We start from the raw sequence: 13532 nt of genomic DNA on the forward strand, positions 1-13532 counted from the left end.
AATTCAATGCGTAGACAATAGACCTAGAGATACAGAGATAAATTAAGAATGAATGAAGACAAAGGGCATGTTTTATACAAGGGAAATTCAATGTATATCATTTTCAGGACAATGAACTGCCTCTATACCGAGGCTGAGACATTTTAATAATGTGGAGACATAATAATGTGGTGACTAATTCCTTGGCTGGAGGAGGGAGAAGTGGGTGAGGGGAAGTGAGTGTGTCTCTAGAACAGAACAGAACAGAACAGAAATGAAAAGAACAGAACAGATTGCAAGTACCTGATACCCATGAATGATGTTTTTCTACATCATAATGCTTAGCAGTGAACACTGTGATATGTATGGGTTGTTCTTGTGCATATGAGTATAAAAAAAGAGCAGACAGAGGTGACCGTCCTCCAGCCCAGGTTCTAAACGCTGTCACATCTTCAGAGGCATGAGCTTTGGCTCAGTGTGGGCTCTAGCTCTGCAAGCCCAGGAGCGTGAGTGCGTCACGTCTGTCAGAAGACATTCTGCTCAGGACGACACTCACGCCACGCGCCCTCAAAACTCACACTTTCAACCGATGATACCGCATTAATCAGAGGCCACGCAGCAGAGAAAACTGAAATCAGCCCAGGTCAGTGACCCAGCGCTAGTGTTACACTAACAGCAAGGTAACAATGGCAACCATCAGGGCTGTGAGCACTGAAACATGAGCTGTGTCTGACATGCAAAGCTACCATTATAGAATTTACCCAGAATCCCCCTTTACCTTTGAAAGGGGTGTAAGATGCTGAAGAATAACATAAAGCTATGCTTTTTGATGAGGAAACAGGCCTAGGCAAACTGTACACTTGAAAAGATTAAGTACCTTCCCTTGGCAGCCCCACACTGCATGTAATAAAGCGAGTTTACATTTACACTTTATTAAATATGCTTTTGTTGATAACAGAGCTACAAACTGCATTCTGAGTACCTTACAAAAAGCAAAGCTGGACAGCCTGCAAGCACTTTATAAAATATTAACAACTTATAAAGTGTCTGCTTCTGCAGAGATTCAGCATTATTTCAGTTTGGATCAGCAGTGTCGGGTTTCACAGGGCTCTCTGGTTAGTTCCCTCTATGACCTAAGCGTCACGCTTTACTGCTGATCTAAACTGTACAAATAGCATTGCTTCTATATGTTATGAAATATTGAAATATGGCATTCACAGCAAGCCCAGAGTCCTGTGTGTGTGGTCAGGCCTGTTCCGAGAAACACACAGGGCTTTAATGACATCAGCATTATTGAAAAGGAAAATGCAAAACCTACTTTCAGTGTCCTTGGATGGTCACCTAATACAATCAAAACTAACTCAATTATCAAGGGAGGCTAAAGACAAAAGGAATTGATTGGCATGTCTTGATGTTAATGACCATTTGGTTGCCTTCCACACCACACCCTTTGTTCCTGTATGAGGTGCGATACCTCTGTCCCTTCCTGTGAGCAGGATGAAGGAGGAGGCTCTGTGGAGCCTGGAAAACCTTACAAATGTAAATGTCCATTTGTTTCTCTGCCATCCAATCAGGGACAGGAACCCGCATTTTATTTCAACATTTTATTTTGGGTTTTGGGTATAAAAGCTTGTACCCAAACAACATCACTTTGTAACTGATCTGCCTTGCTTTTACCTGGTATGTTTCATACTGTAATTACATAAGAGCTTTTGCTTTGTTATTAAATTGCTGTTAACCTAAACTCTGGAACTACGAGCCTAACTTCACAAGAAGGAAAAATCCCTACAGTGTCATGCTTCTGCCCGGTTTGTTTCCATTTGCAAATGTCTGCTATTAGCGCGGGAACAACGGAAAACTTTCTATGCCCCGGAGACGCGGCTGATATGGCACGGCCTGTGTCTGGGTGGCACGTTTGTTCTGCTGAGTGACGCACTGCGTGGTGCAGAGAATGCTGCTTTCTCTAAGGATGCGCCCCGCTCTCTCTGGGTCGTGACCTTTAGTGTCCATCTGCAGGAAACAAATCTGTTAAGCTATAAATCTGTTAGACTGTTGCTGCTGCCTTTGCCCAAGTCTGACACAATGCCGCTGTTAACAAACTCCCAGAGTTAGTCTCTGCTACTGCCTTTGTTAGTCTCTGCTACTGCCTGTGTCAGACTGTTACAAATGGATGCAATGAGACCCATCTGCTTCTCCCCTTCCTCGTCCCCCAAAAATATGCCAGCGTCACATGTGGCCTCTGTGCAGAGCCCTGCAGAGCAGCAGCTGGAATGGGCCACTTCTCCTCTGTAGCTGTGCTGCCCTGCCACTGTATTCAGACATCTTCTGTGCATTGCACGTTCTCCTGAACTGGATCAACAGCCCAACAGGGCCCTAAACCAGTGTTTCTCAGTCCTACTCCTGGAGCCCCCCTGTCCTGCATATCTTCTATCTATCCTCCAAACACACCTGATGGAAATTAGTGTGATTAACATGCTCCTGATTAAATCAGGTGTGCTCAGGTAATCAAAAGTGCCACTGATGAGTTCAGTCAGGTAGGTAGAGCAGGGAAAGATGGAAAACGTGTGGAGCAGGGGGGCCCCAGGAGCAGGATTGAGAATCAGCGCCCTAAACCATGACCTAAACCAGACAGGAAAGCTCACTGTTCCTGGAGTTACTCTTGGAGGGCATTTTCAACATCAACGGCTGAGGGCAGCATGTGGGAGAGATTCATCCTTACTGCAGCTGTATCCTCTAGGAGTCACGTCTGCACAGGTGTGTGAGGTGAGGGTCGGGTCTGAGCTGTGTCTGCATCACACAGGGATCCCCCCATGTAAAGCCATGGCCCCTGCCTACGTGCTAATGGACGTCTGCCAACAGCATGCTCATCTGCTGTTATCCACCTGCCAGAGGCGGGAGACTTCACAGACCGCATTATCAGGCCATACCCAAAGGGAACTGCCTTGAATTTAACTAAAGAAAGGAATAAAGAAGGTAGTGATAAAGAGACAGACACTGGCAAGCCATGGGTGACAAAACGGATTACACGGCTGTATGGTAAATGCACACAATCTGTGAAGGGGTTCATTGAGTTTCCGGTTGGGTATGCACAGTGCATGTCTCCTGTCATATCCTGTAAACAAACAGCTTTGAGATACACGGAACACAGACTCCTGATAGGAGGAGAGGAACCAGCCGCCCGATTGGCTGTAACTTAGAAACCCTCGGAACACCAAGTAACTGCATATGATTATGCAGATTATGCAGCCTGGCTGCACTTGCGTGAATGAACCGCACAGGGAAACCTTTGCCTCGCTTTGCAAAAAACAGTCTGGGGGCGAAACATTGACAGGCAGTATATGGAACAACCACTGGGCCCAAAGAGGGAATGTACCACTTTCAAATATGACCTCTTGACTGTGTCGCCAACTGACCCAGTGGTGCAAAAACCAGTAGAACAAGAGGCAAGGAGAGATGGCAAAGTCCCATCCTGGAGTTGAATAATATGTTTTTTTATGTAACACAAAACCTTACATACAAAGCCATGTCATAAAATTCTAAACAAGTCTGATTAAAACGATAAAAAAAAAATTGGGTAGAGACAGATTGTGTAAATTCTCCCATTGTGTAAATTGGATCATGTTTAAAGTGAGAAAGACAAACAGGATGCTAGTCCTTTCACGGAGCAGTGTTCGGAGTACCCAGAAAAAGACGTCCAGATAGGCTTCCAAGACTTCCAGGAAGGCTGCCTATCGCTCCCTAACCCTAACGCTAACCCTGAGCGGCCGCATGGCCTGTGTTGGAGAGCCTCATGATGAAGGGAAAGCACAGATGCATGCACGTGGTCTCGTTTTGCTACCACCGCTGCAGGCACAGTCCTGTGAAATCTATCCACCAGCTGCTGCTCTCTGCTCTTTAATTCACAGCACGGCAGTTAGAGGCGCTGGCATCATTCTTAATGGTCTGGAGAAGTCAACCAATCTCATTTTTCCTATTTAAAGTTAACATTTCGTTTTACTGCCCACAAAATATATAGAAATTCTGTAAATATGACAAATCAATGATAGTCATAACCCTGGCTCTTCCCAGGTGGTGGCTGCCCTCCGCCTGCAAAAGATCTCCTCGCGGGGGTAAACCGCAATGCCCAACCAGGTGAATTCAAGCCCAAAGTGACTATGAAACACAACTGATCCTGCCATGTTCTACACCACATCCATCCACAAGGTTTATTTTTCCCGTCCTGTGTTCTGTGCGGTATACCCTGTCGCACTGTGTAACAGTGTGAAGGAGTGGAGATCCGTGCTAACACTGCCCGTGGGAGGGAGTGCTGTCTCAGCGTTGCTTTTTGGGCTAAATGAGGACAGAGCGTTCCCCGTCGACTCACCGCTGGTAGGCAGATGCACAAGCGGCACATAATCCTCGCCTCCGTGAGAGGAGGGAGGAGGAGACAGAGCAGCTAAACCCAACAAACCAGGCGGGCACACCGAAGGGCCTTTATCCAGTTCCGTTTTCTTAAATTAGGGAGGCTCCTTTTTTGTTCTCCGAGCTGGACTTAGAGCATCCGCTTTTTGCACACTCATGAAATGCAAATGACTGGGCCGAGCTGAAAGGCAGCGGCGTAATGCACCCCGCGTACCTTCTGTGATCAAGCCGGCTGTAAAAATATCCCGGTGAGCTGCTTACATAACCGCATGTAGCAGAGCGGAGTGCAAACGGCCAGCTCTCACTCCTGACCTCAGCAGTGAAGGGCATTTCTATCAGTCTGCCTCCATCATGTGCACCGCTGAATGGCCCATGTATCTTCACTGGGTTTCATCTGGTGATTGTGTTACGGAGGGTATCGTTTTGCTATTCGTGGCTTACGGCTTCTATTTTCCACATTGATTAGCTAACATTTTTAGCCCCAGGCGCATGAACAAGCGCTGCGATTGGCCCCGGATGAAGGCGTTGGCTGATGTGACATCATCACGATGATCAAAATACTGCACTAGGATCAGCTGTCCCCATAGCCCTGATCGACCCCACACTATGGCTCAAACTGAGCCAATCAGGATCCCATGTTGATAGACTAAACCTGCGGCAGCATCGCAGTCAGGACAAACACGGGAGCGCAGATATGCGCAGCCGCAGTCAGGAGTGATGGCCAAGGTCCGCAGAGACTCCCATAGCACAAACTGGCACACGTATAAATATAAGAACAGTGTCCTGTGATTCACCCTGACGCAGCACTTTTAAATCCTGCCCTCTGCAGCACATTTGAGCAGCAGAATCAGAGCATCTGCATACAGAGCTGCAAAGGATGGGCAGGCCAGCTGGAAGTACCTTCAAAGGTCGCAGGTGTTTCATTGAATTACTCCCTGTGGCGGTGACCGAGGGAGAAGAGGTGTTATGGATAACTGTCACGGCCCTGTTCTGTTACAGATTACTGTCATGATCCTGTTGTTCAGCATGTATGAGTTTGCTAGTTTAAGCATCTCATATCAGCAGCTGATTCCTTTTTACTTCACTGTCTGTCTGTTTTAGCATTACGGTCTCTTTTGGCACTTCACATTAAAGCATGTTAATTCTAACAAATAGGTTTAGCTAGATGGGTTATGTATTGTGTACATGTATACATATGTATACATTATAATCACCTTTAACCTCTTTTACATTACATATAGAACAACTTGTAAACAATGTGAAGTGCTCAAAGGAAAAGCCATCAAAGGTGAAGTCATATAAAGAGGAATCAAGTTGCCTATGGGTCATACTTATGGCATGTTTGTTAATGTTGTAAAATCTGTAATAAATAGCTTCATTATTAGCTGCCTGGCACTCTGCTCAGAGCTGTGGGTTATGATAGGCCAGTGCACAGCCATTCCAAGCACAGGGCAGAAACCTTTTGACAACCTTTTCCAATAAACTCACAGTAGCCCAGCATCACTCAGCCAAACACAACAAATGATTTCCTGACAGAAATACAAGTCCATAAGATGCAAGAATCATAGCACAGAACATCATTAACCTAAAAAATGCCACCAGAATGAAGTGGCAGCTGGGCAATTTCAAAGCACCAGGCTACTGATAAATGCTATCCAAGAAACAGCCACACTGGCAAGAAACCTCTCTCAGTATTAACTCATGTGTTGATGCCTTTTCCAAGTGTTCTCAGTTTTCATATGCCCTGGAGCTGCAAGGAGTGATGTGTCATTTCAGACCTTTCCCCAGCAAAATACCACCACCAAAATATCATAAACACACATCATGTCAACTCTGCTGTTCTGACAACTGACTAGTGTGTTGTTTAAGTGGTTAACGGATGTCTCGTTATGTGTCGGAATGAGGAGGGGCGTGGCTCACCTTCTCGTACGGGTCGGAGTCGTAGTTCAGGCCGATCCCGCAGTCGTCCGTGATCTCCGACAGGTCCTCGTCGTCAAACTCCTCCAGGCTGATGTCGTGGGCTGGCCTGCAACGGGAACGAGAGGACAGAGTCAAGAAGGTGTCCACTGCTCTCGACCTCGGGACGGCTGACTCAGTCACAAGGCTTCAGCAAGAGTAGGAGGTCTGTGCCAAAACGTGAATGCGTTTTGACGTCCAACCTTTGGCTGCTCTGTATGAGCCTACAGCACCTTGAGGACGGGTCTCAGGCCTCAGGTTTGTTGGAGGATGACAAAGCATTTCATCAGCGAGACGTGACTAATGCTGACAGCTGTTGGACAAAGGGAGCACGCATTCTAGTTTGAGTCTGAAAATGAGGAACTGCTAGTGGCCCACACCCTTCTACAATGCCTACCGCTTCTGTTCAAACGTTATATTTACAGGTGTTTAGGATGGCACTGTTGCAGAGTGATCACAACAGAAGGTCGACAGGTCTCTACTGATACCCTCCGATCAGGAGTCAAAAATGTGTGGTTCATACTCTGCGGCACCTCTTTTCATCTTAGGTTCATGACACAAAAACAGTGGACAAATTCAGCCTAATGGCCCCTCTGATTTAGACCAATGAACTTGATATGAAATGAGCTGAAATGCCATTTCACCGGGTTTCCACTCAATTTCACCCCCTGAAGTCAATTGAGGGAGACTGCATGATTCCCACAGAAACAGCTGCATTGCAGGTTTTTATAGCAAGGACACTGACACCAGTCTCTCTCCACTCATGCACACTTTCACACACATACACACACACACACACACGCACACACACACACACACACACACACACACATACACGCTTAGAAACAGACAGGCACACACAGACACAGCCACAACCACAGCCACAGAGACACAGAGACACACACACACACACACACACACACACACGCACGCGCACACACGGGTAGACACAGACGCTCACACACACACAGGCACACTGGGCTGACACCGAGCTGTCTGTCAGCAGGTTTAAAGTGGTACGATTTCACTCTGCTGTAATCCATGCTCTTAGAGCAGGCTGTAGCATGGCCAGGCCTCTTACTAAATCTATGCCTAAGGCTTTCTGCTATCAAGGTAATAATGACTCACCAAAACACCAAGTTACCTCTAATGAAAGAGCACTAAGGGCACATTTCTGACTAATTACCTCCAATTTACCATACTAATTGTCATTAAATATGCATATATGATTAGGGTTTGAAATTAATTTCAAGAAAAAGTGAATAAGCATTTGAAGATGAAACCGATAGATATTTGGATAATTACATTTACATTAAATTATTGCTATTTAGTAGGCGTTCTTATCCAGAACAACTTACATACAATAGCCTACAATTTTATCCATTTATACAGCTGGATATTTACTGAAGCAATTATGGGTTAAGTTCATTGCACAAGGGTACAACAGCAGTACCCAAGCGGGGAATTGAGCCAGCAAGCTTTCAGCTACGAGCCCTAAATCTTACCACGAGGGCACTACGGTTACTGCTGTAACCATAACGACACAGAAAATCAAAATTTAATATTAAGGAAACACAAAGGGCCGGTCATGCTAATATTGTCTGGAATCAATCAAGCCTAATCAAGTCAAGTCAATCAAATCAAGCTAAGCCTTTTGATAGCATTTTTATAAGATAAACGAAATCTACTTTCCTGTGGAAACAGCAGGGTACATATGTAAAACTGACCTTGACCAGGTATTCACATTCATTCTCCTGCACTGTTTCCATCACTTATCTTATGTAACCACATCTCCCTTCTGATAATTCCTATTTCTGGAACTGTTCTACAACTTGACTTTGAATACAAACACAAAACCCTTGATGATGGTTTAGTGTTATGTTATCATGAATGTAGTGTTATGCTCATACTCAATGGTCTGGGAGTGTTGTTAGCCTGCTCTGACTCTGTTGCTCATTCCACTTGAATGGATACACTTCTGTTCTTCTGTGCTGGAAGTCACTCTGGATAACAGCGTCTGCTAAATGTATGTAACATAATGTAATATAATGGTTTAACACGGTGCACAACTTTTAAAAAACAAAACTCCCCCAGCCTTTCAACTATCTGAAGCATACCACAAATAAAACAATTTTATAAGCATGACTCTAAAAGCAATAAATATTTTCATGTCTTTTAGAAAATCACTTTTGACTCCAAACAGAATGGAGCTCAGTGTTTCGATTGTAGGTTCCAAGTTCTTTATTTTACCCCTCATATTAACTGAGCTTTACACTGACAGCAAATGTAATTTTAATAAAATAAATGAATATTTCCTTCATGCAGCAGTGATGATGTGAAATTTTAATTCTGTCACACTTAATGTCAACTGTGCAGTTTACTCATGTAAATCATTACGTATGCTTGTTCCTAAGTAACATGTAACCACAACTAATATTTTTATTTCAAAAACAATGCAGTACATGTGCTTCTATTGTTTCTCCTGTCATGTCATTACCCTAAATGAACTAACCCTAAACCTTCACTTGACCTCAACACCATCCATGAAACTTCTCACTTCCACCCAGTACACTACAATGGAAGAGCACAGGAGTGATCCTATTCTTATTGTAATTATTGTAATCCTATTCCCAGTTGTAATTCAGCTAGGCGCAAAACGTGCTTATAATAACAAAGTGCATACTCACTGTGCCTTTATGGAACACTATATTGTGTGTAAGTGTGGGAAAAATGTCCTACATATTTGTTTAATGTTTCTCCGAATAAATTTGATTTTACAATGTTAGTTTTCCATACCATTGCGAGCCATTATCATGGATTATCAGCCCGCTGTTTATGAGGGCCCGCACTGTTATCAGCACTGATGTGTGCAGTAGCTTCGCTAAAAGCGCTGCTCCGTGGAAGGTTAAGATTATGAGCTGAAGGTGGAGATTTGAAGCTGATAACGGGCAGCACCGGCGGATATATAAGGACCCCCTCCGCGTGGACCACTTCGTATCCACCACAGGAGACGGGTAACGCAGAGACGACCATGAAGTGGCTCTTTGTCTTGTTGGCGTGTGCGGCGCTGTCAGAGGGGCTCCACAGGTGAGGCAGTTCTTTCACCCATTCACTTTGAGACCACCAAGATCAGCGGTGCACAATAACTTATTTTTGATTTCTCCGTCCCAGGGTCCCTCTGACGCGGTTCAAGTCCGTTAGACAGCAGCTGAGGGAGAAGGGCATTCACCTGCCCTACACTGACCCTGCCTTGAAATACCAGCCCTACAGCTCCTACGCCACCGGTGTCGAGCCCATTAACAACTATGCTGACGTAAGTCCTGTGCCAGCTGCATCTTTCAGCTACAAAGCTAGGTAGGGGCTGGGGGGATGGGACACAGCAGGGAACAGGTATAGTAGAGGAAACAAGGGTCATTCCCTGCCACTGGTCCTCACACAAAACTCTGTGTGTGTGTGTGTGTGTGTGTGTGTGTGTGTGTGCTTGTGTCTCCTCCTTAGACCACCTATTACGGTGCCATCAGCATTGGGACTCCCCCCCAGTCCTTTCAGGTCCTCTTTGATACCGGCTCTTCTAACCTGTGGGTGGACTCCGTCTACTGCAACACCCAGGCCTGCAGTAAGTCCTTGGCATGGCATCTCTAGTGGTTTGAGACAGCGTGAGGCTCTGTGCTAGACTCCCAGTGAAAACTCTAAAATTACAACAGCACTACAAATTGCCCTCCTCAGCAAATGAACGACAAAATGATGAAAAACTAATATTAATAAATGAACTAAATATTTTAATGTGAAAGAAAATCCTGATACTTACATAGAGGTGAGGGTTAAAAATGTATACATTTCAAAACCTTAAAGCAATAATAATTAATTTTGTTTTGCACCATCTCTCAAACTGAAGGAGCATACAGAGTATCAATACTAATTTTAAAAAAATGCATAAACAAACATAGCTTGTAATGGTCCAGTCACAGATAGGAATAAAAGCAGTTACATATGTCAGTGAGATTGCAGCATGAGCAAAACTTTAAAAAGCAGCTTTGAAAAGAGATGCTTTGACACTATCCAGGGCCAACAAGCCTCCATGGCCAAGGCATAGCGTTTCTATGTTTCCCATAGAAAATGTAGATTTAACCTTAAAATGCAGCAGAGCACAGTTGTCAAACAGACCTGCGCTCTACAATCCACTGCTGTTTCTGTTTGTGCTTCCAGCCGCTCACAACCAGTTCAACCCTTCACAGTCCTCCACCTTCTCCAGCACTAGCCAGACCATCTACCTGCCTTATGGCTCTGGGAGCCTGTATGCTAACATAGGCTACGACACTGTCTATGTGAGTTTGCTTTTACAAATGTACACATGCATTACTGTGCCTGTAACCAGGTGCCTGCAAATAGGAAGTAAAACCGTGGTTTCACGGTTCGTGTTCACAGGTTGCTGGTATCACCGTCACCAATCAGGAACTCGCTGTGAGCACCAACGAACCTTCCCAGCCCTTCCTGTCAGCCCAGTTTGATGGCATCTTGGGACTGGCCTACCCTGCCATTGCGGCTGGTCAGGCCACACCTGTGATGGATACCATGATGCAGGAGAATCTTCTCCAGCAGAACTTGTTCGCCTTCTACCTGTCTGGGTACTGCTCTGGTCACCTGACTTCAGCACGGTTACCGATCAAGCATACTGATCCCTTTAGCTGTCTTTCACTTTGAGCTCAGCACCTTAACCAAGGGCCAAGACAAAAGAGATTGCAGCTGTTGCTAAATTTGGTTCTCACTGTTAAGAAGATGGATTGATGTTACAGCCCTACAATGGACCATTCAGCTATAGCCGAACAACCTGCCTTCCCATCAATATCTACACCCCTGTTTTTTCCATGCTTACTAATACATTACAGACAATACCACTTTAACTACTGCTAACCTTTCCTATGAGAGAGCTCAATCACAAGCTGTAAAGTTAGAGGTGCTAACAAATTACAGTGCTTGAATGCAGTATAATAGATAAGAACACTACTTACTCTAACTTGTTTCATACAAAGTTGGATTCACGCTTCATAATATGTTGCTCTTTGTGTGTTTCATAGGAATGAGCAGCAGGGCAGTGAGCTGACTTTCGGAGGTGTCGACACCAACATGTACCAGGGCCAGATCTACTGGACTCCCGTCACTGCTGAGACCTACTGGCAGATCGGCATCCAGGGGTAAGTTTTATTTGGGTTGCATTTCATTTATTTATTTAATTTATTCATATACATATATAAATATACGTATTATATATATATGCATTTTAACAATTCATAAATATTGATATATTTGAGGTGGGTCTCTGATAATCTGATACTCTGAGTCTTATTCTTGATATCTCTAATTGTATTCAGTTTGAGTTTTGTCTAAATTCTCAATAGTCACTCTGGCCCCGAGTGTACAGCACTTTCCTCAGCATGTCTGTCTGTCTGTCTGTCTGTGAGAAGTATCTCGGAAATGAGATACTTCTCACATTTCTCACTTCTCTCTCGGAAATGAGTGCTGCGCTTCATTCACTTCACTGTGCTGTTCTGACCACTCGCAGGTTCCTGGTTAACAATCAGCAGACCGGCTGGTGCAGTCAGGGCTGCCAGGCCATCGTGGACACCGGCACCTCCATGCTGACCTGCCCTCAGCAGTTCCTGGGCCAACTGATGCAGAGCATTGGAGCTCAGCAAAACCAGTATGGAGAGGTAATGCTAGCCACCCGCACCCACTACTTGACATGCGGTTGTGTAGTTGATGGGAAGCCCAATTTAATTATAAATTTTACCATTTACTTACTATTATTACTGCTGGAGTACTCAAATGCAGGTAGATGTGTGTATAAGAACTGCTCTCCTTTGAATTTAATTCCTGTTGCATGTATACATACAAAGAGACATGCATGCTTTGGAACATGACTGCCTGCTCATCTCTTTGCTGTGTGCACTGTTCCAGTATATGGTTGACTGCAGCAGCATGTCCAGCCTGCCCACCATCTCCTTCACCATCAGTGGAGTGAACCTCCCCCTGCCTCCCTCTGCTTACATTACAGTGGTGAGTTCTCCATGAAAACATGTACCTCAAGAGTCTCAAGTACTCAGGTTTCTATATATTATTTTGTGATGGCAATGTTGGCCCTCAGCTGAAATTCCACTGTTTGGTTTGTACACCAAAATGTTCACTTCATCCTGGTTGATGTCAAGTGGGTTCTTCTCTGCCTCCTCACTTTGCTTGATCCCCCCCCCCCCCCCCCCCCCCCCCAGGAGAACCAGGGTGGATACCAGTACTGCATGGTGGCCATTACCCCCACCTACCTGCCCTCTCAGAATGGCCAGCCCCTGTGGATTCTGGGAGACGTCTTCCTGAGGCAGTACTACTCCGTCTATGACCGCACCAATAACCAAGTCGGCTTTGCCACTGCTGCCTAAACCTCTTTGATCACTGACCAGTTCTGAATTGTAACCCATCACTGCTTTCCTTGAGAAGTTTGCCTTTTCTTTGTAAAGCATCCAATATGACAGACCACATTCTGTTACTGCAATGTTTCAAAGATTTTAAAAAATACATAAATAACACAATTTATTCACTAATTCACTGAATCACCCCTACTCATGTGTGATTTCTTCTGTGATGTCTTAAGTAGAATTTGTGGCAATTTAATTAAAGATAATCTCAAAAGTCTCTCTTTGTTTTTTTTTTTGTTTTTTTTGCAAAAAATTTTAACCTTGGTACTTTGAGCCAATTACCACAACAAACACTTATATGAAGATGCATCCTTTGTTAAATATTTGGTATGACTTATAAATTTGGAAGAATCTAACTTTGTGCTATATGGTTGCTATTGACATGCAAGGAGCAAGACAGTCTATGCCAGGGGTGGGTCATCAGGGGGTTGAGTTGGGAGCAAGGATGGAAATTTTTAAAGCCTCAGTGAATGAAGGTCCTTTACAACAAAGTTGACATTTCCATCATTAAAAATACTAATACTTTTTTTAACTCAAGAAATCACAGGAAGCTATTCAAAATCCTGTGCGCATAAGCAAATGTTTTCTTTCTTTATCAAAAGCTAACCTATTAAGCGGTCTCTATTTTAAATAAACAGTTCCTGTTCTTATCCCTTTACCATTTCTTGCTAATGGCAGTGATTAAGGTAAGGTGGCATGCAAATGGCCATTAAATGTGACTGTGAGTGGCCT

General features: G+C 44.5%; 2 protein-coding genes across 2 annotated transcripts in view; one reads left to right on the top strand and one right to left on the bottom strand.

The window, feature by feature from the left end:
* The window catches only part of LOC118771782 (C-Jun-amino-terminal kinase-interacting protein 2-like), a 59500-nt gene that overhangs the window by 25646 nt on the left and 20322 nt on the right, over nucleotides 1-13532 (bottom strand). Inside the window, exon 2 of the mRNA XM_036519814.1 lies at nucleotides 6301-6406. Within this exon, the coding sequence (XP_036375707.1) occupies nucleotides 6301-6406 (106 nt within the window). The remainder of the gene's footprint in view (nucleotides 1-6300; nucleotides 6407-13532) is intronic.
* On the top strand, nucleotides 9368-12764 carry LOC118771783 (gastricsin-like). The gene is made up of 9 exons (XM_036519815.1): nucleotides 9368-9423; nucleotides 9508-9649; nucleotides 9835-9952; nucleotides 10543-10661; nucleotides 10762-10961; nucleotides 11412-11528; nucleotides 11897-12044; nucleotides 12292-12390; nucleotides 12600-12764. Exons 1-9 carry the CDS (start codon nucleotides 9368-9370, stop codon nucleotides 12762-12764), a joined length of 1164 nt encoding a protein of 387 aa, XP_036375708.1.

The sequence above is a fragment of the Megalops cyprinoides genome, chromosome 25, assembly GCF_013368585.1.
Source record: "Megalops cyprinoides isolate fMegCyp1 chromosome 25, fMegCyp1.pri, whole genome shotgun sequence".
Lineage (NCBI taxonomy): Eukaryota > Metazoa > Chordata > Actinopteri > Elopiformes > Megalopidae > Megalops > Megalops cyprinoides.

Coding starts and splice junctions, on each gene's coding strand:
- LOC118771783 (XM_036519815.1), top strand. CDS start 9,368: ATGAAGTGGCTCTTTGTCTTGTTGGCGTGTGCGGCGCTGTCAGAGGGG. Junction 9,424..9,507: donor CTGTCAGAGGGGCTCCACAG/GTGAGGCAGTTC, acceptor TCTCCGTCCCAG/GGTCCCTCTGACGCGGTTCA. Junction 12,045..12,291: donor AGCAAAACCAGTATGGAGAG/GTAATGCTAGCC, acceptor GCACTGTTCCAG/TATATGGTTGACTGCAGCAG.